The 23,204-nt window shown below is 38.6% G+C and overlaps 1 protein-coding gene across 1 annotated transcript; it reads left to right on the top strand.

Moving 5' to 3' along the window:
• The first annotated feature begins 1,159 nt into the window (after positions 1 to 1,159).
• atp7a (ATPase copper transporting alpha) lies at positions 1,160 to 22,142 on the top strand. Its single transcript, XM_057349630.1, has 23 exons — positions 1,160 to 1,478; positions 2,248 to 2,368; positions 4,464 to 4,953; positions 7,146 to 7,847; positions 8,883 to 9,107; positions 10,264 to 10,427; positions 10,516 to 10,677; positions 10,914 to 10,990; positions 11,134 to 11,356; positions 11,476 to 11,709; positions 11,859 to 11,950; positions 12,403 to 12,530; positions 12,719 to 12,873; positions 13,478 to 13,612; positions 14,219 to 14,413; positions 14,495 to 14,677; positions 17,203 to 17,413; positions 18,118 to 18,264; positions 18,550 to 18,692; positions 19,383 to 19,586; positions 19,900 to 20,017; positions 20,436 to 20,538; positions 20,685 to 22,142. The coding sequence occupies exons 2-23, from the start codon at positions 2,255 to 2,257 to the stop codon at positions 20,956 to 20,958; spliced, it is 4,479 nt and encodes a 1,492-aa protein (XP_057205613.1). The 5' UTR covers positions 1,160 to 1,478; positions 2,248 to 2,254; the 3' UTR covers positions 20,959 to 22,142.
• The last annotated feature ends 1,062 nt before the right edge of the window (positions 22,143 to 23,204 follow it).

The raw sequence follows: 23,204 nt of genomic DNA, 5'->3' as shown, positions 1-23,204 counted from the left end.
ATAGAGGAATATATACTGCTACAGCAGTTTTCCCGCAGTCTGGATCCTTTGAATCATCTAATTGCACTGCACTATAATAAGTAAGATCTAAATATTTCTGTACAAATGAACTTTCTAAAACACTTGTTTCATTGTTATGTTTTTCTTTATGCAATTGGATATCAATCAAAGGCATTGGGAAGAGCCAAGGAGGAATGGTTGACCTAGCCACTGTAGGGGTAATATGTATGTCACTTAATCCCATTTTCTGTGCTTCCTCATTGGCCTTCCATCCAAAGCTTGACAACTTTTTATACTCATATTCCCAACAGTCCTTCAACACCATTTTAACTGGATGACTATCCGAATGTCCCTTTATACTTATCCAGTACCTCATCCTTAACTTAAGCCTATACGGATTTCTTGAGGCATCTCTCCCATCTCTACATGAACTGCTGATAATGGTGATGATCTAAAAGCTCCGCAACAAATTTTCATTGCTTGTGATTGTATTGCATTTACTTTTAAAAGTTGTGTTTTACATGCAGAGCTATATACCATACTGCCATAATCAATGGCCGATCTTATCAGAGCACAATATACACAATTTTAGTCATTTTTCCTACCATGGTAGTCAATGGGTGTTGAGATCTGTTTGGTTATAAGCATTATTCCAAATATCTTTCTCTGTGTTCATCAGAACAAATACAGTTATGCACATTTGGAACAACTCGAATGTGAGTAAATGATGACAGAATTTTCATTTTTGGGTGACGTATGCCTTTAACAGAATAGCCTCAATGCAGTATTTTTTTCATGTGGGTGATGTATTCACTTGTTTACCAAATAGCTTGAAGACATTTTCAGTAATTTACATTACATTACTTCAAGACAGGTTAATGTATGTGAACCAACATGTTAATCCACCAGATAAAAATACTTTTTAAACCAGACATTTGACCTAAAACATATAATAAATGATTATGAAAAAGAAAACAAAAGTTCTTAGTTTGTCAATTACATGTTTGACTTTGTATTGTAACGTATTATCTAATATATCCATTTTTTTATATAATTAACTTGTGGTCATTATTTTTCAAAGTATCGCGCAGGTTACGCATTGCTGAGGTCATCGAATCTGCCACGACGTCGCTTACGTCTGCGCATTTCGCGGCAGTGGTTGATGTTCTCGAGTACTCCATGGAAAGCCATACGCTGTGGTTTGTGTAAAAACCGAACATTCCGCATGGATTTAACAATCTCCAGCGTGACATTTGTAAGGATACGCTCTCCTGCTGTGTGTAGATATTACACACGCGTGTGGTTTGATCGATGTAGGCATATTTTCAGCAATTAAGAACGTAAAACCTACTAGAAACTGGGAAAATATATGTTAGCCAGCTAACTGCTGTCGGCGTGAAAAGTGACAGTGAAACTGCCCGAAAACAAGTGTAGGCAACGTTAACGGTGTGAGGCTGGATCGCCACATCGCATAAAAGGTAAAGAACATATATCACAGTTTCATGCTCTGTGTGTATCTATAACGTAACTGTTTGTGTTAGCTTCAGGGCAGACGGTTCAGATTTGGAGACGTGTTGCATGTTACATTTGCGAAAGACTCCAAATCTATGCCTGAATAACGTTTTCCGAATCGGAGCTGTAAAAAGGTAGTTTTTACTATTTGTAAAAACACTTTATTACAAGCTTGAAGTGATTAATACCGTACAGTAATTAGAATAACGTGCAACTTAACCTTTTTAGTTGTCAGTAATTGATTAATATTCGTCAGGAAATGTTAATGATAATGAGACGTTATTAGTTTTAATTGTTACTAATTATCTTTCATCATAATGTGACAGTAAAAAACTATTTAAGACTAAAAAATAAACATCGCAGTTCTGTTTTAAAAGCATTTAAATAGATTATATAAATAGATCAACAGGCTTGTGATGTAAATATCTGTAAATATTGATTTATTGCAGTGTACGTTGCCTTAGTCACGTATTGTTTCTAGTTCCATGTAAACTCCATGGCATAGAAATATAGAGGGCAATAACTTTGATCTCACAGGTCACAAAACCTTGTAAGTCATCCTGTATGACAACTTCTTAATCAACTTACTGGCTTTTGGTGGTATTCTCGTGTGACTGCAGAATAAAGTTGTGTTTGTTTATTCTACAACAACCACATGTGTTTGTTGTCCTGATGTGTTAAAGATGTTGTTTATTCATGTGATAACATGCACATCTGTGTGCTTTGATCTTTCAGAGCAGGTATGGCGCTGAACTGGTGTCGTGTTAGTCTGGGGGTTGAGGGTATGACCTGTGGCTCTTGTGTCCAGTCCATCGAGGGACGAATCGGGGGTCTGCCAGGTGTCATTCATATACAGGTGAGGATTTTAATAAAACCAGTCCCACCAGACACAAAGTCATAATATGTAATTTAACACTCTTATATACTTTTACATTTATATACAAGTTAACTGAAAGGGAATTATTCTGTAGGCCTTTGTAGTATGTCTCTCTGAGCTTGTTCTGGTTTCGTCCATATGTTCTTGTTCATTATTTACACATTTTATGGGCTAATCGTTGCAAATTTAAGCGTTTGTGCTTAAACAAACAAATATAAACCCCGCTGGGCTACAGATTAAATTTCCAGGTGTCTTTTTTCCATGAATCATTGTATGATACTAGACACCAGGGGTCTGTACCTAAAAGCCGGTGTAGGTGGCTAGCTAGGTAAATTTAGGATTAGTTTGCACCAACCCTGGGTTTTGGGTACCATGATAGTAGCTCTGTTTTAAAGGCGTCATATAACATGGCTAAAACGAATATTATCGCTTGTTTTAGATGTAATGCAATGTGAATACACAATTTAAGGTTCAAAAACGCTGTATTTTATACATACCGGTCATGTTTGTATCTCCTCTTTGCCCCGCCTCTCTGAATTCAGGAAAACACATATTTGTGCCATATGACCCCTTTAATCTGTGTTCATCGCCATGGTGATTTACGCTGCACGGCTAAAATGCTCCAGAGCCGGTTATATAGATTAGAGATCTCCCACCAAAACTGAACCAATCAGCTGCGAGCAAATTTACATTTAAATGACACAGCTAATTCACAGTGCATGTTACAATGGCTAGTTCTTTTTAATAATTAAAATAAAAATAAAATAAAAAATTTTGTGTTACTAATATTTGCACATAATTATTTCTTGAGAAACATATGGAACTCCCTCTATCCATGTTGAACGCGATTGGTTTTGCGATGCCGACGTCAGTCGTTCATGTGCGCGTGAACTAATCTTAGCTTGAGGATCGAAGCTTGAGTTGACACAAAAGAAACTCTTTGAGCTGCTTCATGATACCAACAGAGCTTGATCACGTTGGTTTGTTTTTTTTCAACCCAAAACTAATCCTGTAACCCTGAGATTGTTCAGCTACATTCATGGTACAGGCTCCAGGGCCCTTTGGGTGGCTGAGAAAGCACTTCGACAGCAATATAAACTAGTAATAACATTAACCAGAGAGCATCCCCTCCAGCCACTGGCACATAATTGAAGAAAGCCTCTCCTATGTTGAACTTCAAGTCACAACCTAATTGTTCCTAATTCATCCTGCCCTTTCCCTTAAAACCACAGTTACCCTGCAGACACGGGTCAAATGAGCACAAAATTGAATCATTTGTGTAAGATGTTGTTTTAACCTTTTTAAAACAGGGACTGGCGATATTACTATTGACCAGTGCCGTCTAATACCAAAAACTGAACACAGAAACATTCACTGAGCCAAAAAGGACAAGTTAGTCAAGAATTGTGCTTATTGTGTGGAAACAGACTTCCTGCTGTCTCTATATGTGGAAGTCAGGGTTTAAGGGTCTCATGATAGTGTGACTCAACATTGTGAGCTGCATGAGGATTCACGTTGGGTCCACCATAAGACAAATTCATTTTCTTCAAAGCACAAAGTGTTGCTCTTTATAATGATGTCATTAAGCAAGGTACCAGAGGCCACGTTGTGTCTGCAACCCTTAAGCTGTGTCAATACTCACAATATAGCGTGGCCTTAAAGGGATAGTTCACCCCAAAATAAAACTTCTGTCATCATTTATTCACCCTCATGTGGTCATGTGGTTCAAAACATGTATATGACTCTTTATTTCTGTGAAACACATGAGATATTTTGAGAAATGTCTCTATGGTTTTGTGTTCATACAATGGAAGTCAATGGGGGGTCAATGTTGTTTGGTTACCAGCGTTATTCCAAATATCTTCTTTTGTGTTCTGCAGAAGAAAGAAGGCCAAACAGATTTGAAATGACGTAAGGATGACAAAATGATAAAAGAATAGAGTGAACTATCCTGAAATTTCTTAGGTTTGCATAAAAAAGGTTCTTATCGGCTTATCAATGTAAAAATGTATGCAAGCACATATGCCATTGTGTTCCACACATCAGTACATTTTGATCTCTTTTCATTCCACAGGTTTCCTTGGAGCTGAACAATGCAACAGTCATATATGACCAAACTCACCACACTCCAGAATCCTTAGCTGAGGCCATTGATGATATGGGCTTTGAGTCCAGTCTGACAGACACCGCACCAATGGCAGTTCCAACAGAAACCAAGGTCTTCACCAAGGCGGGTTGCACCATAGACTCTATCCAGCAGGCCCTGAGCACACTGGCCCAGATGAAAGGGGTGGTTGGGACTCAGGTGAGCGCTGATAACCACGGCCTGGCTGTCACGTTTGTCCCATCTTTGGTCACTGTGGAACAGCTGAGGGAGGTGATGAGCTGTCTGGTTCCTGATGGGATTCGCAGCCCAGCAGCCGGTTTACTGGAAGGGTCTGCCTCACGCAGCAACTGTAGGGTGGAACAAGTCAAAATGCGCATTGAGGGAATGGTCTGTCTGTCCTGCACCACTACCATTGAGGGCAAGATTGGGAAGATGAAAGGGGTCGAGAAGATTAAAGGTATCACGTTTTGATGAGGCTTGTGACAATTATCCGAGTTTGAGTAACGGTGTCATCAAGTTAAACTTTCACATTTTCTGGTAAATGGTATTTTGCATTGGGAAGTTTATATGTTATTACTCATTGACACTGTACTGTCAGGAATTCTAGATACAGTGAGGGAAATAAGTATTTGATCCCCTGCTGATTTTGTAAGTTTGCCTACTTACAAACAAATGAGGGGTCTATAATTTTTATGGTGGGTTTATTTTAACTGATAGACACAGAATATTAAAAAAAATCAGGGGAAAAAAATGTTATATAAAGGTTATAAATTGATTTGCATTTCAGTCAGTGAAATAAGTATTTGATCCCCAAGCAAAACATAACTTTGTACTTTGTGGAGAAACCCTTGTTGGCAAGCACAGAGGTCAGACATTTCTGATAGTTGGTCACCAGGTTTGCGCATGTGTCCGGATACATTTAGTCCACTCCTCTGTCAATCTTTAAGGTTTCTTGGCTGTCGCTCAGCAAATTGGAGTTTTAGCCTCCTTCACAGAGGTTCTATAGGACTAGGGTCTAGAGACTGGCTAGGACATTTAATGTGCTTCTCCTTAAGCCACTATTTGGTTGTCTTGGCAATATGTTTTGCGTCTTTGTCATGTTAAAGGCTCATCCATGACCCATCTTCAGTGACCTAGTTAAGGGGAGGAGGTTCTCGTCCAAGATTTTACGGTACATGGGCCCGTCCCTCAGCCCCTCAATGCGGTGAAGTCATCCTGTATACCTGTAGCAGAGAAAAAGCCCTAAAGCAGAATGTTTCCAACACTGTGCTTCTCTGTAGACATGATGTTCTTGGGCTCATAGTCAGCATTTCTCTCCCTCCAAACACAGGAGTCCATTTTGGTCTCACAGCAGTGCCAGCACTTTCGCCAAAGCCTTTTCTGAATCATTTTTATGTTCATTGTCAAACTTAAGACGAGCCAGGCGGGCCTTCTTGGGCAGGAGGACCTTGCGGGTGCTTCAGGATTTCAGTCTACTGTGGCATAGCGTGTTACCAATGTGTTACCAATGTTTTGCTTGCTAACTGTGTTCCCAACTGTCTTGAAATCATTAACAGGCTTCTTCCGTGTAGTTCTGGGCTGATCTTTAACCTTTCTCATGATCATCTTTACCCCATTGGGGAAATATTGCAGGGAGCTCCAGAACAAGGGCATTTGATAGTTATTTTGTATATCTTCTATTTCCAAATAATCACACCAACAGTTGTCTCCTTCTCACCAAGCTTCTGTCTGTAGCCTATTCAAGGTTTGTGCAGGTCTCCAATCTTGTAGCTGACATCCTTTAAAACCTATTTGGTCTGGACCATGGTGGTGGAGAGGTTGAACTGGAAGATACAGATTCTGTTGGCAGGCATCTTTTATATACATAACAAGCTGATTTAGGAGTACTTTCTTAAAGTGACAGGACTAATCTGTGGTCCATATAGGCACATAACCAATCTGTGGAGCCAGAATTCTTGCTAGTTGGTAGGGGATCAAATACTTATTTCACTGACTGAAATGCAAATCAATTTATAACCTTTATATAACATTTTTTTCCCCTGATTTTTTTAAATATTCTGTGTCTATCAGTTAAAATAAACCCACCATAAAAATTATAGACCCTTCATTTGTTTGTAAGTAGGCAAACTTACAAAATCAGCAGGGGATCAAATACTTATTTCCCTCACTGTAAGGGATGTTACACAATCTGTACGTTTCCTTCACGTGATCACGATGAACTGCCTGTTTCTGTCATCTTGCATAAAGCCAGGGATAGTTCAGCCCAAAATTAACATGTTCATTACGTCACACTCATGTCATTCCAAACCTGTATGACTTCTGTAGAACACAAAAGATATTTTGAAGAATGTTGGTAACTGAACATTAGCGGTACCCCTTCACTTCTACCGTATGGACACAAAACCACCGAGACATTTCTCAAAAATATCTTCTTTTGTGTTCCACAGAAAAATATAGTCATATAGAATTTGAATGACATGAGCGTGAATAAATGACAGAATTTTTACTAGATCTTATTAAATCTTTCTAAGTAAATATAAAAAATCCTATACATTTCAGCTTTTGGCATCATTAACTGCAAACCTGCCATATTGTATTTTTAATAACACGCCTTAAAGATTGATAATTGTTTTGTTTCTATTCTTACAGTCTCTCTAGACTCCCAAGAAGCCACAGTTTTTTACCTGCCTTACATCATCTCAGTGGAGGAGATTGTGAACCAGATTGAAGTGACTGGTTTCAAGGCCATTGTTAGGTCAAAACCTCGTCAATTAAAGCTTTCTGCCAGCGAAGTGGAGCGCTTGCGCAATGCTCCCAAAGAGACCGTCTCCTCGCCGGAGGAGAAGCTTTCAGAGCTGATCACGGACTCCACTATCACTACAATGTTTCAGGTTACAGGAATGCACTGCAACTCTTGCGTAGTAAATATTCAGGACAATATATCTAAGCTGGCAGGAGTGAGTTCGGTGGTTGTGTCCTTGGAGAACGGACAAGCTTCGATTCAACACAACCCAAAACAAGTTTCAACAGCAGAGCTACAGAAAGCCATTGAGGCTCTGCCTCCAGGGAAATTTAAGGTTCAGTTTGTCACTCAACAGAACATTTTGCCTTCTCCAGAGCCAAGCTTCCTCCAGCCGCTGGTGTCGGTGGCAGAGGTTCACATTGAGGGTATGACCTGTGGATCTTGCGTTCAGTCCATCGAGGGTGTGATGTCACAGAAGAAAGGAGTTAGATCAGCCCGAGTGTCATTGGCCAATCATCAGGGAACCTTTGAGTATGACCCTTTGGTGACTACACCTGAGGAACTGAGGGCCGCCATAGAGGACATGGGCTTTGATGCTTTTCTGCCCGGTGAGTTTGTTTTATTCCACATCCTGTAGTTATTTCACATCCTTTACAATGTCTGCCCCCTTATACTACCAGTCAAATGTTTAGATGTCCTTGATTCATTTGTTTCTCATAATTAGGCTTGTGATGGTATACTTAAAAAGAAATTCGGTATCGAACACAATAATTGCTGGAACTTTTATCAAGGTATTGGATTTTGTAACCGATTAAAAATGTCAGTATTGTCCTCTTGATAACAAGTTTGACAACTTAAAATATAAAAAATAATTAAAATATTTCATATAAAAATTATAAAAATAAAAAAAGAATTATATAAAATAAACTATAAATGTATAAAGTAACCACATGTTTCAAATAGATTTAAATGCAAAAGAACACTACACAATAATAAAGAATCGTAATAATAAAGAATAATAGAGAAAGAATAATAAAGTTTTTTTTCTGGCATGTTTTATTCCTGATAAAAATGTATAATATTTGACTTTCTATTCTTTCTATTCTTATGCTTTGGTCGCTCTGGGTGATGGAAAAGAAGCTAATAGGCTATGCATTTTTGAACTCTGATCAGCTCTGATAATAAAGTACTTCTAATTATTCACAGTATTGAAGTGTGATAACAATATTGTACACATTCGTAATCGCGATATGTTGTATTATTCAATACACATGTCTAAGACCATAACAACATTTTCTAACTAAAGGTGTATGAAGAAATGCAGAAATTTTCTTAACAATATTTAATCATTGCTATGGGCTAAAATTTTAAATAATATTTTAATAAATCGATGAGTTGAATTTGTTATAAGCATATTCGATAAATTGTAAAAGTTGAGGTTTATACTGCCTTGATGTCTTTCTAGGAAGCTCCAGCTTATGAAAACATAATTACGATGTACATAACTGTACATAAGCAACGATAAATATCAATCAAGCTCTAGACCTGCACTCTTCACTTGACTTGTCTTGTGTTTACTGTCATTTTGTAACTTGAGATGTGTTCTAAATAATCCACTCAACTTTTACCCTTTCGTGCACCAGAGACAAATTCATTGGTGCCTTCAGTGGTCAAGAGCCCATCGCCGTCAGCTCCGTCTGTCCGCAGTACATCCATATCTCCAGTCTGGTCAGCTGCGAAAGAGAACGAAGTGGACAGTGATGCTGAGGCTTCAACAAACACCATTTCTAAATGTTTTATTCAGGTCGGAGGGATGACCTGTGCCTCCTGCGTGGCCAACATTGAGAGGAACCTGAAGAACGAGCAAGGTAATGGACCTTTTTCACAAGCCTGTGATGACGCATTCAACGGTCATCAGCATCGTAAATCCTCAAGTTTTTTATATTTTAATAAAAATAAATGTATGCACGTTTATAACACCACACCTTTATATTACATTTGCATCAAATTACAAAAAAATAGTTAACGCTAATGCCAGGGGGTGTCTTAAACAGCGCACTGCAAAAAATGACTTTCTTACTTAGTCTTTTTTTCTTGTTTTCCAGTGAAAATGTCTACAAATTCTTGAATCAAGATGCATTTTCTTGATGAGCAAAATGACCTAAGAAAATAAGTCTTGTTTTTAGTAAAAAAAATGAAATTTCAGTGAATTTGTGCTTAAAACAAGCAAAAAAATCTGCCAATGGGGTAAGAAAAATAAACTTGAATTGAGTGACTAAGAAAAAGGTCAACCTTAATTCAAGATTATTTTTCTTACCCCATTGGCAGATTTTTTTGCTTGTTTTAAGCACAAATTCACTGAAATTTCATTTTTTTTACTAAAAACAAGACTTATTTTCTTAGGTCATTTTGCTCATCAAGAAAATGCATCTTGATTCAAGAATTTGTAGACATTTTCACTGGAAAACAAGAAAAAAAGACTAAGTAAGAAAGTCATTTTTTGCAGTGCGTCTATGGAAGTCACGTTAAATTTGACATCCTTCTCTCTTTTGACTGCCGTTATCAGACGCAGATTTTATTTTATTTGATTGAAAGTAGTGAAAACACTCTCTTTGAGTTTTTATTTTGCTATTTGAGCAAATGAGAATGCAAAAAATATATTTGTGATAGTCTCCCGTTCACCGCTAAAGAAGTTTACCCAACTATGATGACTTCTGCTTCTGAGAAACCCATAAACGTGAAAAAGGTCCATCCCAGATCTTTTAATATAGGTTGTGACAGAAATTGGTGTAATAGAAACATTGAAGTTGGTACAATTTTGGATCAAATAGTCAATTTGTTATTAGAAGATAATGATTAGGTGATATAAGATCAAATATTCTGTTTAGTATTAAACGATCTAAATATTATTGTTGACATTTTCTCAGCCCAACATCTTCATTGACCTTATTGCTTTAGAGCAGATTGTAAATATATAAAGGATTTCTTACAAAATGAATTTGACGTCATTGATTATTTCCTTAGGGATTCATTCTGTTTTGGTAGCACTGATGGCCAGTAAAGCTGAGGTTCGGTACAGCCCCTCCATCACTGATCCTCAGAGTATAGCGGAGTGTATCAGAGACCTTGGTTTTACTGCCACAGTCATGGAGGATTACGATGGCTCGGATGGAGTCGTGGAGCTTGTGGTTAGTATGTCAGCAGGCCCTCACATAGATTTTTGACCCAGTTTCTATAAAAAAAAAATGTGTGGACAGCGTGTGTTTTTTCTACTAGGTCAGAGGGATGACATGTGCCTCCTGTGTTCACAAAATTGAGTCTAACTTGATGAAACGGAAAGGTGTGGTCTATGCTTCTGTTGCCCTGGCAACTAATAAAGCACACATCAAGTATGACCCAGAGGTGACCGGGCCCCGAGATGTAATCCAATGGATTAAAGTAAATTTACAAACATACAACACACTGAAATGAATAATTGTTGTTATTAGCTGTCTTCTAAAATCTGATGAGCTGTATTGTGGATATAAGGCATATCCATAGTGGATAGAAAAGAAGTTGAGAAAATCTCACTTGAATTGTAACTTGTTGTCGTGTGTTTCATTACGAGGTTAAGTTATGTACTATGATGTGTGTTCTTACATAAAATATATAAAACGGCGTATTTTGACGAATAGAATTTGGGATTCGAGGCCTCTCTGGTGAAGAAAGATCGCACCGGAAGTCACCTGGATCACAGTCAAGAGATTCGACAGTAAGTACACGAGGAAAAAATGCGTGAGGAAATGATCTGTTTGTTAAAATTATCAGAGAAATATGACTGCTGATGTCTTCAAATATTTTGAAAAACTTTCTTTGGGTATTTGTACGTAAGTAGTCTTTCCCCTCTTCTCTCAGGTGGAGAAGGTCGTTCCTCATCAGTTTGTTTTTCTGCGTGCCTGTTATGGGCATGATGATGTACATGATTATAGTTGATCACAAGATCGAAACGTCGCACCAACACAACGCCACAGCAGAGGACAGAGAAAAGTACCACTCCTCAATGTTCCTGGAGAGACAGCTTTTGCCGGGCCTCTCCATCATGAATCTTGTCTCCTTCCTTTTCTGTGTCCCTGTGCAGGTCTGTTCCACTTCTATTCTAATACACTGTTGGAGGAAATGCCGCCGCCTTAACTTTCATGTAATATGCAAATACAAAAGTTTCTAAGATATCTTGGTATATTTCTTTTTTAACTGCAGTTTATTGGTGGACGTTACTTCTATGTTCAAGCCTATAAGGCTCTCAAGCACCGGACGGCCAATATGGATGTGCTTATAGTACTGGCCACCACCATAGCCTTCACGTACTCTGTAGTGATTCTTCTGGTTGCTATGGTAGAGAAGGCAAAAGTGAATCCCATCACCTTCTTCGACACGCCGCCCATGCTGTTTGTGTTCATCTCGCTGGGCAGATGGCTGGAGCAAATTGCTAAGGTACTTATCACATCTCACGACCGTAAAGACGTGAGCAAGCATTTCTAGTTAAACAAGTTCTTCATCTGCCCGCATGTAACGTAATCTTAGTTTCCTCGATTGTTCTATTGTACGGAAATGCGGTTTTGTTGCTTTGTCTTTGATCACAGAGTAAGACCTCGGAGGCTCTGTCCAAGCTGATGTCTTTACAAGCAACAGAGGCCACAGTTGTTACCTTGAATGCTGATATGTCTGTGTTAAGGTTTGAATTTGTTTTCTGTTTCATGTAAATACAGTGCTTGCAAGACATGTTTTTGGTTTCTTCCTCATGTCAAAAAATGAGGAGAATGAAGAACAGGAAGAAGATTCCATCCTTTAACTACCAGCAGTGATGACATCATTATATACTATTTGCATACTAATCATGTCTGTCTGGCTCTCTATCTATCTATCGATCGTGAGTTGCCAGTGCACTACAAAGGGGCTTTATGTGTTGATTCTCATTTACATCCGACAGAAAACAAACTCCTACTGTTGTCATGGCAACAGCAGAGCCTCTCTGATTTCATTTACATAAAACCAAAGCCTCAACACCGTAACGCTCCTCACTTACTGCATTGCAAGCACTGGTGTTTCCTTGTAGAAACGCAAATATTTGGTTTGTTTCCTTTGAAACGAAAGCACATGATGTCTATTTCTCTTCCTCTGTGTCAGTGAGGAGCAGGTGGATGTGGAGCTGGTACAGAGGGGAGATATTGTGAAGGTTGTGCCTGGAGGGAAATTTCCAGTAGATGGTCGAGTGATTGAAGGGCACTCCATGGCAGACGAGTCTCTCATTACGGGTTAGAAAGGACACTTTTCTATCCAGCAGCACAAATGCTTTGAATGGAGGCTAATGGATAATTGTTGTTTTTGTAATGCTTGTGTGAAACTTCATCACCAAAATTAAACAAATCCCTGACCCTGAATCCTAATCTTTCTTGTCGGACATGTTTAAATGGTTGTAATGGTTGTTTTCTATGTGGTGTAGGTGAAGCCATGCCCGTGACTAAGAAGGCGGGTTGCACGGTCATCGCAGGCTCTATAAATCAGAATGGCTCTCTGCTGATCAAAGCCACTCACGTGGGCATGGACACCACCCTCTCTCAGATCGTCAAACTCGTAGAGGAAGCTCAGACCTCAAAGGTGTGTCTGTTTGCTTAGCATCTGAACATGTTTCATTTCATGTAACAGGAAGAGAATGTTTAAATTAACACAGGTTCATGTTTAAATGATCTGTGATTCATTGACTTGTACTTTTTATACATCTGTGTCAGGTGAAGTTATAGGTTTAATACCATAAAAAGTTTAAATTACAATAAAGATAATATTACAATGAAAACGTGAAAATGCATAAGTAAAATAAAACAATTTCACCAGCACTTCGGACCGATCTTTCCATAATACTACAAAAAATGAATGACGTGTTTGTTAAAAACAATCAAAAAATCTGCCAGTGGGGAAAGACAAGTAAACTTGCATTTAGTTTGAACTTTTTAAAGTACCTAATTCACGTTTATTTTTCTTAACCCACTGGCATATTTTTTTGCTCGTTTCAAACATAAACTAAATTAATTCTTAATTTTTTTTAATAAAATAAGACAAAATATCTTGGGTCATATCTCTTTCAAGTAAATATAGCCTATTTTGTTATAAGAATTTTTAGATATTTGTACTAGAGAACAAGACAAAAATGCTTCGTGAGAATTTTTTTTTTACAGTAACCTTTTTTAAATCGGTCCAAATTCAGGCTCCCATTCAGCAATATGCAGACAAGATCAGCGGCTACTTTGTTCCCTTCATTGTGGTGATCTCCGGCATCACTCTGGTAGCCTGGATTCTGATCGGCTTTGTGAACTTTCCACTGGTGGAGAAATATTTCCCTGTAAGTGCAGCCTGTCTCTTTAGAGCACTAGTTTTGGTTTTTGTTTGTCTTATGCATTCATTTATAAATGCTTGATGCATGTATTTTTCTGTCAGGTCCATGTATTATAACATTTATTTACATTACATTTTTACATTTTATGTCCATGATGACATCATCAGTGCTGTTGCTGTATCAAATAATGCAAAGCAATACATGTATTGTATTATAATACGTATAGGCCTAGAATCACATTAAGAAATAAACTATATATCTTTTTTCAGGGAGCATTTTTCAAATTTTGCTTCATTTGCAGTCATGTTGTTTTCATATTATATTAGACCAGGATATCGCCAGTGTCCTTACAGAACCTCGGATGTACAAATTCGCTGTTTTTCAAGAAATGGAAAAAAAACGCTGTCCCTTTGAAATGATTAAACACTTGTCAAAGTTGACAAGCACTTTTTAATACTTTTTACTGGTTAGATATTTGCAAAACCCAGTGACAAACAAAGGGTGACTAATAATAATGATTTATGGCAAAAAGTCATGAAATATGGAGATACAAGGTTTTAGAAGGACAGCAATGATAATCTCTCTTGAAATGTCGAATGTGTGTCTCTACAGGGTTATGATAAAAGCATCTCTGAGACAGAGGCAGTGATCCGCTTCGCCTTCCAGGCCTCCATCACTGTTCTGTGTATCGCCTGCCCGTGCTCACTGGGTCTCGCCACCCCGACAGCGGTGATGGTGGGAACTGGAGTGGGGGCCCAGAACGGAATTCTTATCAAGGGTGGAGAACCGTTAGAAATGGCACACAAGGTCAGCGCAGATTTTTGTATAGCTTGAACTTTGATGATCATGAAGAGGAAGGGCATGTCATAAATTTGTTTGTGCTTTCAGATCCAGACGGTGGTCTTCGATAAAACTGGCACCATCACGTATGGAGCACCCAAAGTGGTCCAGGTAAAGATGCTGGCGGAGGGGAATCGGATGCCACGCTCGAAATTTCTGGCAATCATGGGCACAGCGGAGAATAACAGCGAACATCCGTTGGGTGCTGCCATTACCAAATACTGCAAACAGGTTTGACTTTAGTGTGTTTCAATGATTCTTTTAGTAAATGAAGAATAATTCATCCTAACTATATATTTATATACAGACGTGCTCAGATTTGTTGGTACTTTTACAGCTCATTGAAATAATGCTTCATTCCTCCTGAAGAGTGGTGAAATTAAAAGCTATTGTATCATGTATACTTGCATGCCTTTGGTATGTCATAGAATAAAGCAAAGAAGCTGTGGAAAGAGATGAATTATTGCTTATTCTACAAAGATATTCTAAAATGGCCTGGACACATTTGTTGGTACCCCTTAGAAAAGATAATACATCATTGGATTATAGTGATATTTCAAACTAATTAGTTTCTTTAATTAGTATCACACATGTATCCGATCTTGTAATCAGTCATTCAGCTTATTTAAACGGAGAAAAGTAGTCACTGTGCCGTTTGGTATCATTGTGTGCACCACACTGAACATGGACCAGAGAAAACAAAGGATAGAGTTGTCTGAGGAGCTCAGAAAGAAAATAATAGACAAGCATGGTAAAGGCTACAAGACCATCTCCAAGGAGCTCGATGTTCCTGTGACAACAGTTGCAAATATTATTAAGAAGTTTAAGGTCCATGGAATTGTAGCCAACCTCCCTGGGCGCGGCCGCAAGAGGAAAATCGACCCCAGATTGAACAGAAGGATAGTGCGAATGGTAGAAAAAGAACCAAGGCCATCGCACCATCCGTCGCTTTTTGAGCTCCATGGAAGAAGACCCAGGAGGACTCCACTGTTGAAAGAAAAACATCAAAAAGCCAGACTGGAATTTGTTAAATTCATATTGACAAGCCACAATCCTTCTGGGAGAATGTCCTTTGGACAGATGAGTCAAAACTGGAGCTTTTTGGCAAGTCACATCAGCTCTATGTTCACAGATGAAAAACTCAAGCTTTCAAAGAAGTGAACACCATACCATTACCTACAGTGAAAAATGGAGGAGGCTCTGTTATGTTTCGGGGCTGCATCTGGCACAGGGTGCCTTGAAATGAAATCTCAAGACTATCAAGGTATTCTGGAGCGAAACGTACTGCCCAGTGTCAGAAAGCTCTGTCTCAGTCTCAGGTCATGGGTCCTCCAACAGGATAATGGCCCAAAACACACAGCTAAAACCACCCAAGAATGGATAAGAACAAAACATTGGACTATTCTGAAGTGGCCTTCTATGAGTCCTGATCTGAATGCTATCGAACATCTACGGAAAGAGCTGAAACTTGCAGTCTGGAGAAGGCACCCATTAAGGGTGTGCAAAGCAGCCGGTATTTGTATCTGTATTTGTATTTGTTGAGGGGGGGAAGTATTTGTATTTGTATTCGAGTAAAATTCAAAATAGGCGTAAAAATCCAGTGTTTTTGCGTTACACTTCTAATTTACGTTATAGTGTACGTAAACAGAGCGAACATGAGAGCACCCGACTGCAAACGTCAATAATGCAGCGTAATGGAATAATCTCCCGATCAAACTCCGCTTCCCGAAAGTTATAAACTGCCTCCGGAACCCAGTTAAGGTGCAAAAATCTATTCAACAAAAATAGTGATGCACGCAGTGAAGTCTTTTTTCGCTCAGCCGAGCCTTCTCTGTTGCTGTGTGGAGCAGCCTGTGTCAGTCACCTCTTTTACCCCCCACCCCCCGACTCCTGAATGTCACTCACTCACTCATGCGGGCATGCACTGCGGTCTCATGAGAAAACGCAACTTTTTGATATAAAGTTTTTCTTGTTCCCGAATAAAAATATTTTTTAAAGTATTTGTTCGAAATAAGTATTAGTAAAAAACACGCTATTTGTGCCTTTCCGAATACCGTATTCGGGTTCGGCTCCACCCCTAGCACCCATCAAACCTGAGACAGCTGGAGCAGTTTGCTCAGGAAGAGTGGGCCAAACTACCTGTTAACAGGTGCAGAAGTCTCATTGAGAGCTACAGAAAATGTTTGCTTGCAGCGATTGCCTCTAAAGGTTGTGCAACAAAATATTAGGTTAGGGGTCCCATCATTTTTGTCCATGACATTTTCATTTGTTTTATTATTTACTATATTATGTTGAGTAAAAAATCAAAAGCAAAGTCTGATTTCTTTTAAATATGGAATAAACAATGGTGGATGCCAATTACTTTTTTTCAGTTTCAAGTTATTTCAGAGAAAATTGTGCATTCTTCATTTTCTGTGGAGGGGGTACCCATAAATTTGAGCACGTCTGTATATATTTATTGGTGATATTTTTTATGTACCATTTTAAGTACTGTTTACACAGTAACACTAAAGACAGTATGTAGAAATACAGTATTTAAAAAAAAACTTTGCAAGCATTAACAAAAGAATATTTATTGAAATTGTAGTGTCTATTTACCAGCTCTCTCTGTAATATTTTCAGTAAAGTGTGTTTTATGGCGTTGACAGTGTAGCTGTTTGAAATGGCAGTGATCTGTACAGTATTCACTGTCCACTTCTGATTTGTATGAAAGACTGTATTTGGCATTTAAATTAACAACGGTCCTCTGTGTTCAGGAGTTGGGCACAGACTCTCTTGGCACCTGTACAGATTTTCAAGCGGTGCCAGGTTGTGGGATCAGGTGTTTGGTCAGTAACACAGAGAACTTGCTCAGGAGAGAAGACAGTGACAGTGAGACGAACCTGCACGATTCTCTCTTGATCCAGATCAGCGATACCAGAACCCACACCGATGAACACCCGCTCATCATGGACCGGCAGCCGCTCAGTAAGTGTCACCGCATCTCTAGGGTTTGAATTTTGTAAATACGTGTCTAATTCCAGTATATTCAAAGTAATTCTGATAGCAATATTAAAGAAGATATTTTGAAAAAGTTGGTAACCGAACAGCGCCGGCTCCAATTGACTTCTATTGTATGGACACAAACCAATGCAAGTGAATGGGTGCCAGTTAACAACGTTTTTCAAAATTAGGGATGCACGATAAATTATCGACCATATCGGTATCGGGCGATAATAAAATGTATGCCGATATATTATATTATATATATATACAGTATATATATATATATATATATATATATATGTAACTAATGGTTACCTTGTTTTCCACGGAAAATGTTTTCAAATTAAAGCAGTTGTCCACTTTTTGCCTTTTGTTTCAGTCTTAGGGAATTTTATATTAATATTTAGATACTATATATCCTTATCGGCTTCCAATGTTAAAGAATTATCGGTTATCGTTATCGGCCAAAATGTACATATCGGTGCATCCCTATTAAAAATAAAATGAATCTTTGAGCTGTCTTAACTGAAAATATCCTAAAATACGTCAGTGCCACTGTTTTGTCTCAAGATGCACACCAGTAATGTTTTTTCTAATGCGTTCCATTGTCTTTTTGTCGTGGTGTAGACACGGTGTAAGGCTCACAAGGCTTGGAGAGGTCTGGTAAACCAGTTTGTCTGTTTCAGCTGTTGTGCAGTCGGCCTCATACACGGTGCTGATAGGGAACAGAGAGTGGATGAAGAGAAACGCGCTTCAGGTGCAAGCGGATGTAGATGAAGCCATGACGGAACATGAAAAAAGAGGACGCACCGCTGTACTGGTAGCTGTGGACGGTGAGTGCAGGGACAATTCTGTCTTTTCTGCCACACAATTTGAGAAAACATTGAGAGAGTGACTGAGACTCATCTATGTATGCAAATACTGCAGTGACATCATCACTGGTAAAAGTGGTGCCACAACTTTCTGTTTGAACACTAAATGTCAACACAGGGTTTTTAAATCAGTTGAAGCTCAACAAATTGTAGATAAATGTGTTAATTGAGTGAAAAACGAGATAAGTACAGTGTTGGAAACAATATAATTCATTCTGTGAACATGTGTGACTGTGTTATTCTCAGGTGAGCTTTGTGCGATGGTGGCTATAGCGGATACAGTGAAGCCTGAAGCTGAGTTGGCCGTCCACACTCTAACAGCGATGGGGTTGGAAGTTGTGCTAATGACCGGTGACAACAGCAAAACAGCCAGAGCCATCGCTGCTCAGGTACAGCATCCCTTAATCTCCCAGTAAATGTGACATTGTATGTGAAATCCAGGCTAAAGCCTCATAATCTAATTATTTCAACCATTAATTTCACTGATTTCAATATTTGACATAGTCTTAGTCAATATTTAAGATATCAAGGTTATATTTTTACGGAATGTTTTTTATGTATGGTGATTTTGTGTAGAAAAAAGTAAATCACAAAAAATGACTTAACCAATATGTAATTTTTTAGAGGATATTTTGACAGAAATGCAATATAATATCCATAACTATGTGTTCAGAGGTGTATAAAGACCTTACATAATTAAGCGTTGTTTTTATGACCTTAGAATGAGGTATTTCTACATACACTGCGGGTCCCTTACATGGAATTTGCCATGTTGTTTCTACAGTAGCCCTAAACGGATAAACTGCTCTACAGAGCAAGTTTCATAAATACGTTATCTCCTTCAGCAAAGGAGCGAAAACGTAACAACATCTTAATCCTCTCTCAGCCACCGTAGTGCTTCGAAGGGGAGCGTGAAGAATGAGGTGAGCCGTTGGTTGCAGTTCGCAAGCTCACCACTAGAGGCCGCTAAATTTCATACACTGGACCTTTAAACGGGGTTTTCACAAGCAGGGTCAAATATTATTGGCCCTCGTGGCAGCAGTAAATCGTAACTGGGGTTGCTGTGGTGTTTTGTCCAGGTGGGTATCAGGAAGGTGTTTGCTGAAGTCTTGCCATCACACAAGGTGGCGAAGGTGGAGCAGCTCCAGCTAGCAGGAAAGCGTGTGGCCATGGTGGGTGATGGAGTGAACGACTCTCCTGCGTTGGCTATGGCAGATGTCGGCATCGCCATCGGCACAGGCACTGATGTAGCTATCGAGGCTGCTGATGTGGTGCTTATTAGGGTATGGACACTAACGGCTGGGTTAGATTTGTTGAATAAATTTGTGGTTAAAGCTTATCATAGTCAGAACAGGCACACACAGTAGTGTACACAAGTTTAAAGCCATCTTAGAAAATAATTTCAATAGTTTTTAATGTTTAAGGCAAATTATCTTTGTAGATGTGCCTTGTGTGTGATTATATACCTGTGTATACTTTTGTTTAAAAAAACATTTTTTTGGACAGTTACTGTACATGTTGTTTAAAGCATTTAGTTCAACATGACCCAGTCTTTTTGATGAACTTTTTCTTTTTTTTCTAACTCTTTTGTCACAGAACGATCTTCTTGATGTTGTTGGGAGTATTGATCTTTCTAAGAAAACAGTAAAGCGAATCAGAATCAACTTCGTATTTGCACTAATCTACAATCTTGTGGGAATTCCCATTGCTGCAGGTAAAATCAACTTAAAGCCATAGTTCATCCAACAATAATAATTCTGTCATCATTTACTCCCCCTCTTGTCATCTCAAACCTGTATGACTTCCTTCCGCAGAACACAAAAGATGATATTTCGAAGAATGTTGTTAACCGAACAGCACCGACACCCATTCACTTGCATTGGTTTTGTGTCCATACCATAGAAGTCAATAGGTGTCGGTGCTGTTCCGTTAACAACATTCTTCGAAATATCATCTTTCTTGTTCTGCGGAAGAAAGAAAGTCATACAGGTCTGAAATGACAAGCGGGAGAGTAAATGATGACAGAATCTTCATTTTTGGGTGAACGACACCATTAACCAAATTAAGCTAGCAGACATTACAGTTTATTATTGGTTGAGTTGCATTAACAGGTGTTTTTACTATATGTGCAGGTGTGTTTATGCCTGTGGGGTTGGTACTGCAGCCATGGATGGGATCTGCTGCTATGGCTGCTTCCTCAGTCTCTGTGGTGGTCTCCTCCCTCATGCTGAAATGGTGAGCGATTCTTCTGACAATCACATTAGACCATAAAAATCTTAATCCCTTAATAATAAAAGATTTTAATAAACATTGGCAGCTGGTGTGGGTAAAGTAGGGGCCTGACTAGGCTGTGCTTTCACACTCATTTTCTGTTTTTCCAGTTACACTAAACCCAGCGCTGAGAAACTGGAAAGGCGATTGGGTCAGGCGAAACGACAAGGCAGCCTTTCAGATGTCAGCGTTCATATCGGCATGGGAGAGCTGCGCCGCCCCTCGCCCAAACTCAGCCTGCTCGACCGTTTTGTCAACTACAGCCGAGCCTCCATCAACTCTCTGCGCTCAGACAAACACTCTCTCAACAGCATGGTCTTCAGTGAACCGGCCAAGCACTCTCTGCTGGTGGGGGAGGCTAACTGTGATGATGAGATGGTATAGTCATGAGCGTCTTGGGGTCCGTCTTTACCTCAGTGCCTGTGGGGGGGCAACTACGTGGAAGTCCAAAAGTTGTCTCGCAAATGTGTATACAGTTGCCTTTTTTCTATGTTGCTGCTTAGCTCGAGCAGCTTTGGTCATCCTTTTGAAGTAATGAAAGAGGCTTTCTGATTTTACTTTGAGATCTACTTGGTGGCCAACTGAATATGACAATCTTGTTAAGGAAAATCGTAAGATTGTCCAGGAAAAGTGAAATCAGTTTTATTTTTGTGACAATTTACAAGTGATTTATTGTTTTTTATCCTAATAATTAGATAAATATTTATTGCATCATTTATTTATATTGCATTACACACTTTTGACACGTATAAGAATGTGATTTATCAGTGAACAAATGAACTCTACTTTTCTAAGACCGTTATGGCTTCATATTTTGCATGAGTACTGGGACGCATACATTCCAAAGAAAGCAGTTTGCTTGCTGTTTGTGCTCTTCATTTATAATCCGTAATGACGTTAGTTTCCAATCAAACAAGATGTTAAACCATTATAAGTCAATAAGGTATTCAGTATATTCATTATGAAAAAAGAGTTGCTTTATTTAAATGTGCACTTGCTCAGCTTTTAAATGTATTTGTTTTTTTGTTTGTTTAAAAAACACAGTGCTTTTGTGCAAACTGAGTCTGTACCGCACAGTTTATGGGCGTTTGTATCAGCGATATGTTTGTGTTATTACTGGCCTTAATAGAGAAATAAGTATTAAATACATCATGGCATAGCCTAAATCAGGTTACTGAAATGAATTGCTGGGCTCAATAACATTCTGAGCTTTTGAAATATGTTGCTTTTTCATGTTGAGGATTAAATATCTGCAACTTGTAGAATAAACATGTTTGTCAGAGGAAGTTTTTACTGTATTACTGAAGGTCAATGCAGTGCTACCAAACAAGTGAATTCATTTGTAAGTAATGGTGGTTTGCTCACATAAAGGAATGATAATATTTGCTATATTTGTTGCGTTGTTTGCCAAAGGTATTGAGATCTGAGTAAAGATGTAATTGTTATTCATAAACTTTAAAGATGAGCTAAATGGGACTCATTAAATAATAAGCCAAACGAAAGTATCAAATTGTACAGACAACCGTTGGCCCCCATAGACTTTTATATGGACTAAAAAGTCAATGGGGTCCAACGGTTTTCATTTACCAACATTCTTCAAAATATCTTCTTTTGTGTTCTGCAGATAAAAGAAAGCAATACCGGTTTGACATGACATGAGGTGGAGGAAATTATGACCAATATTGTTGTACCATTTTTCCTCATATCTTAATAACCAACCACAAGATAGCACTACAAACCAAAGCATACTTTGCTTTGGGCATTCAAAATCTGCATGTGAACAAGATTTACGAACAATAAAAGAAAAAGACAACTACAACAAAAAGTGAACAAGCACACATACAGTGTTGTTAATTTGTAACGGTTATATTGATAGACAAAACCTGGAAGTGTCAGAAACGTTTGCTAATTATAAAGTCTTTGGGAAATTTTGACCTTTAAAAGACGAATTGTTTGACTTGTGTGTAATAAGTGAGTTTGAGTAATGAGTTTAGTACATTACTCTAAAACTCGTAACTTAATCAGAAAATGAATACATAATTTATATAAAGTTGCTGACACAAGCAAAGTGTTTACTTAAATCAGCATGTTGGCCCTGAAAAAAACCAACCGAACCCTGCCCAAAACACTAGACATTTCAATGGATTTAATGGTTAAAATGGGAATTGTATTGGTTTTAATAGAAATGGTTTCTATTGGTATGTGATGGATTATATTGATGGGATGTTGAAATGCCCAAAACACAAAACAAAAAGGAATTTATGGTTCATACTGTTTTTAATGGAAACCATTAGAATTTCCGTAATGGTTTCTATTAGGTTTCTCTGTTTTTCTTTCAGAATCATGTCATCTGATCGTATCTGTTTGCATTTTGTATCCTATCTGTGTCCAATGTTGGGCTTGTTACTCAAGAAAAGTAATAGGCCTATTCTTTATTTGTAATTTTGTTCATACAACTAACAAGCTAGATGTCTCTAAATTGACCGGTATTAATAAAATACAAATGTGTGAAGGATGCAGCATGCGCGCGCGCGTATCTCGGCTTCACTAAATCGTGAACGCGCACCCGCACCGTTATTAATTCATTGCAAGTTCATGGGCTGGTCTGAGGGGGAGGCACGGGGATTTGA

The sequence above is a fragment of the Triplophysa rosa genome, linkage group LG13 (assembly GCF_024868665.1).
Source record: "Triplophysa rosa linkage group LG13, Trosa_1v2, whole genome shotgun sequence".
Classification (NCBI taxonomy): Eukaryota; Metazoa; Chordata; class Actinopteri; order Cypriniformes; family Nemacheilidae; genus Triplophysa; species Triplophysa rosa.
Note: the sequence above shows the minus strand (reverse complement) of the source record. Positions and strands in the feature narration are given on the sequence as shown.

Coding starts and splice junctions, on each gene's coding strand:
- atp7a (XM_057349630.1), top strand. CDS start 2,255: ATGGCGCTGAACTGGTGTCGTGTTAGTCTGGGGGTTGAGGGTATGACC. Junction 10,428..10,515: donor ATGGAGTCGTGGAGCTTGTG/GTTAGTATGTCA, acceptor TTTTTCTACTAG/GTCAGAGGGATGACATGTGC. Junction 12,874..13,477: donor AGGAAGCTCAGACCTCAAAG/GTGTGTCTGTTT, acceptor GTCCAAATTCAG/GCTCCCATTCAGCAATATGC.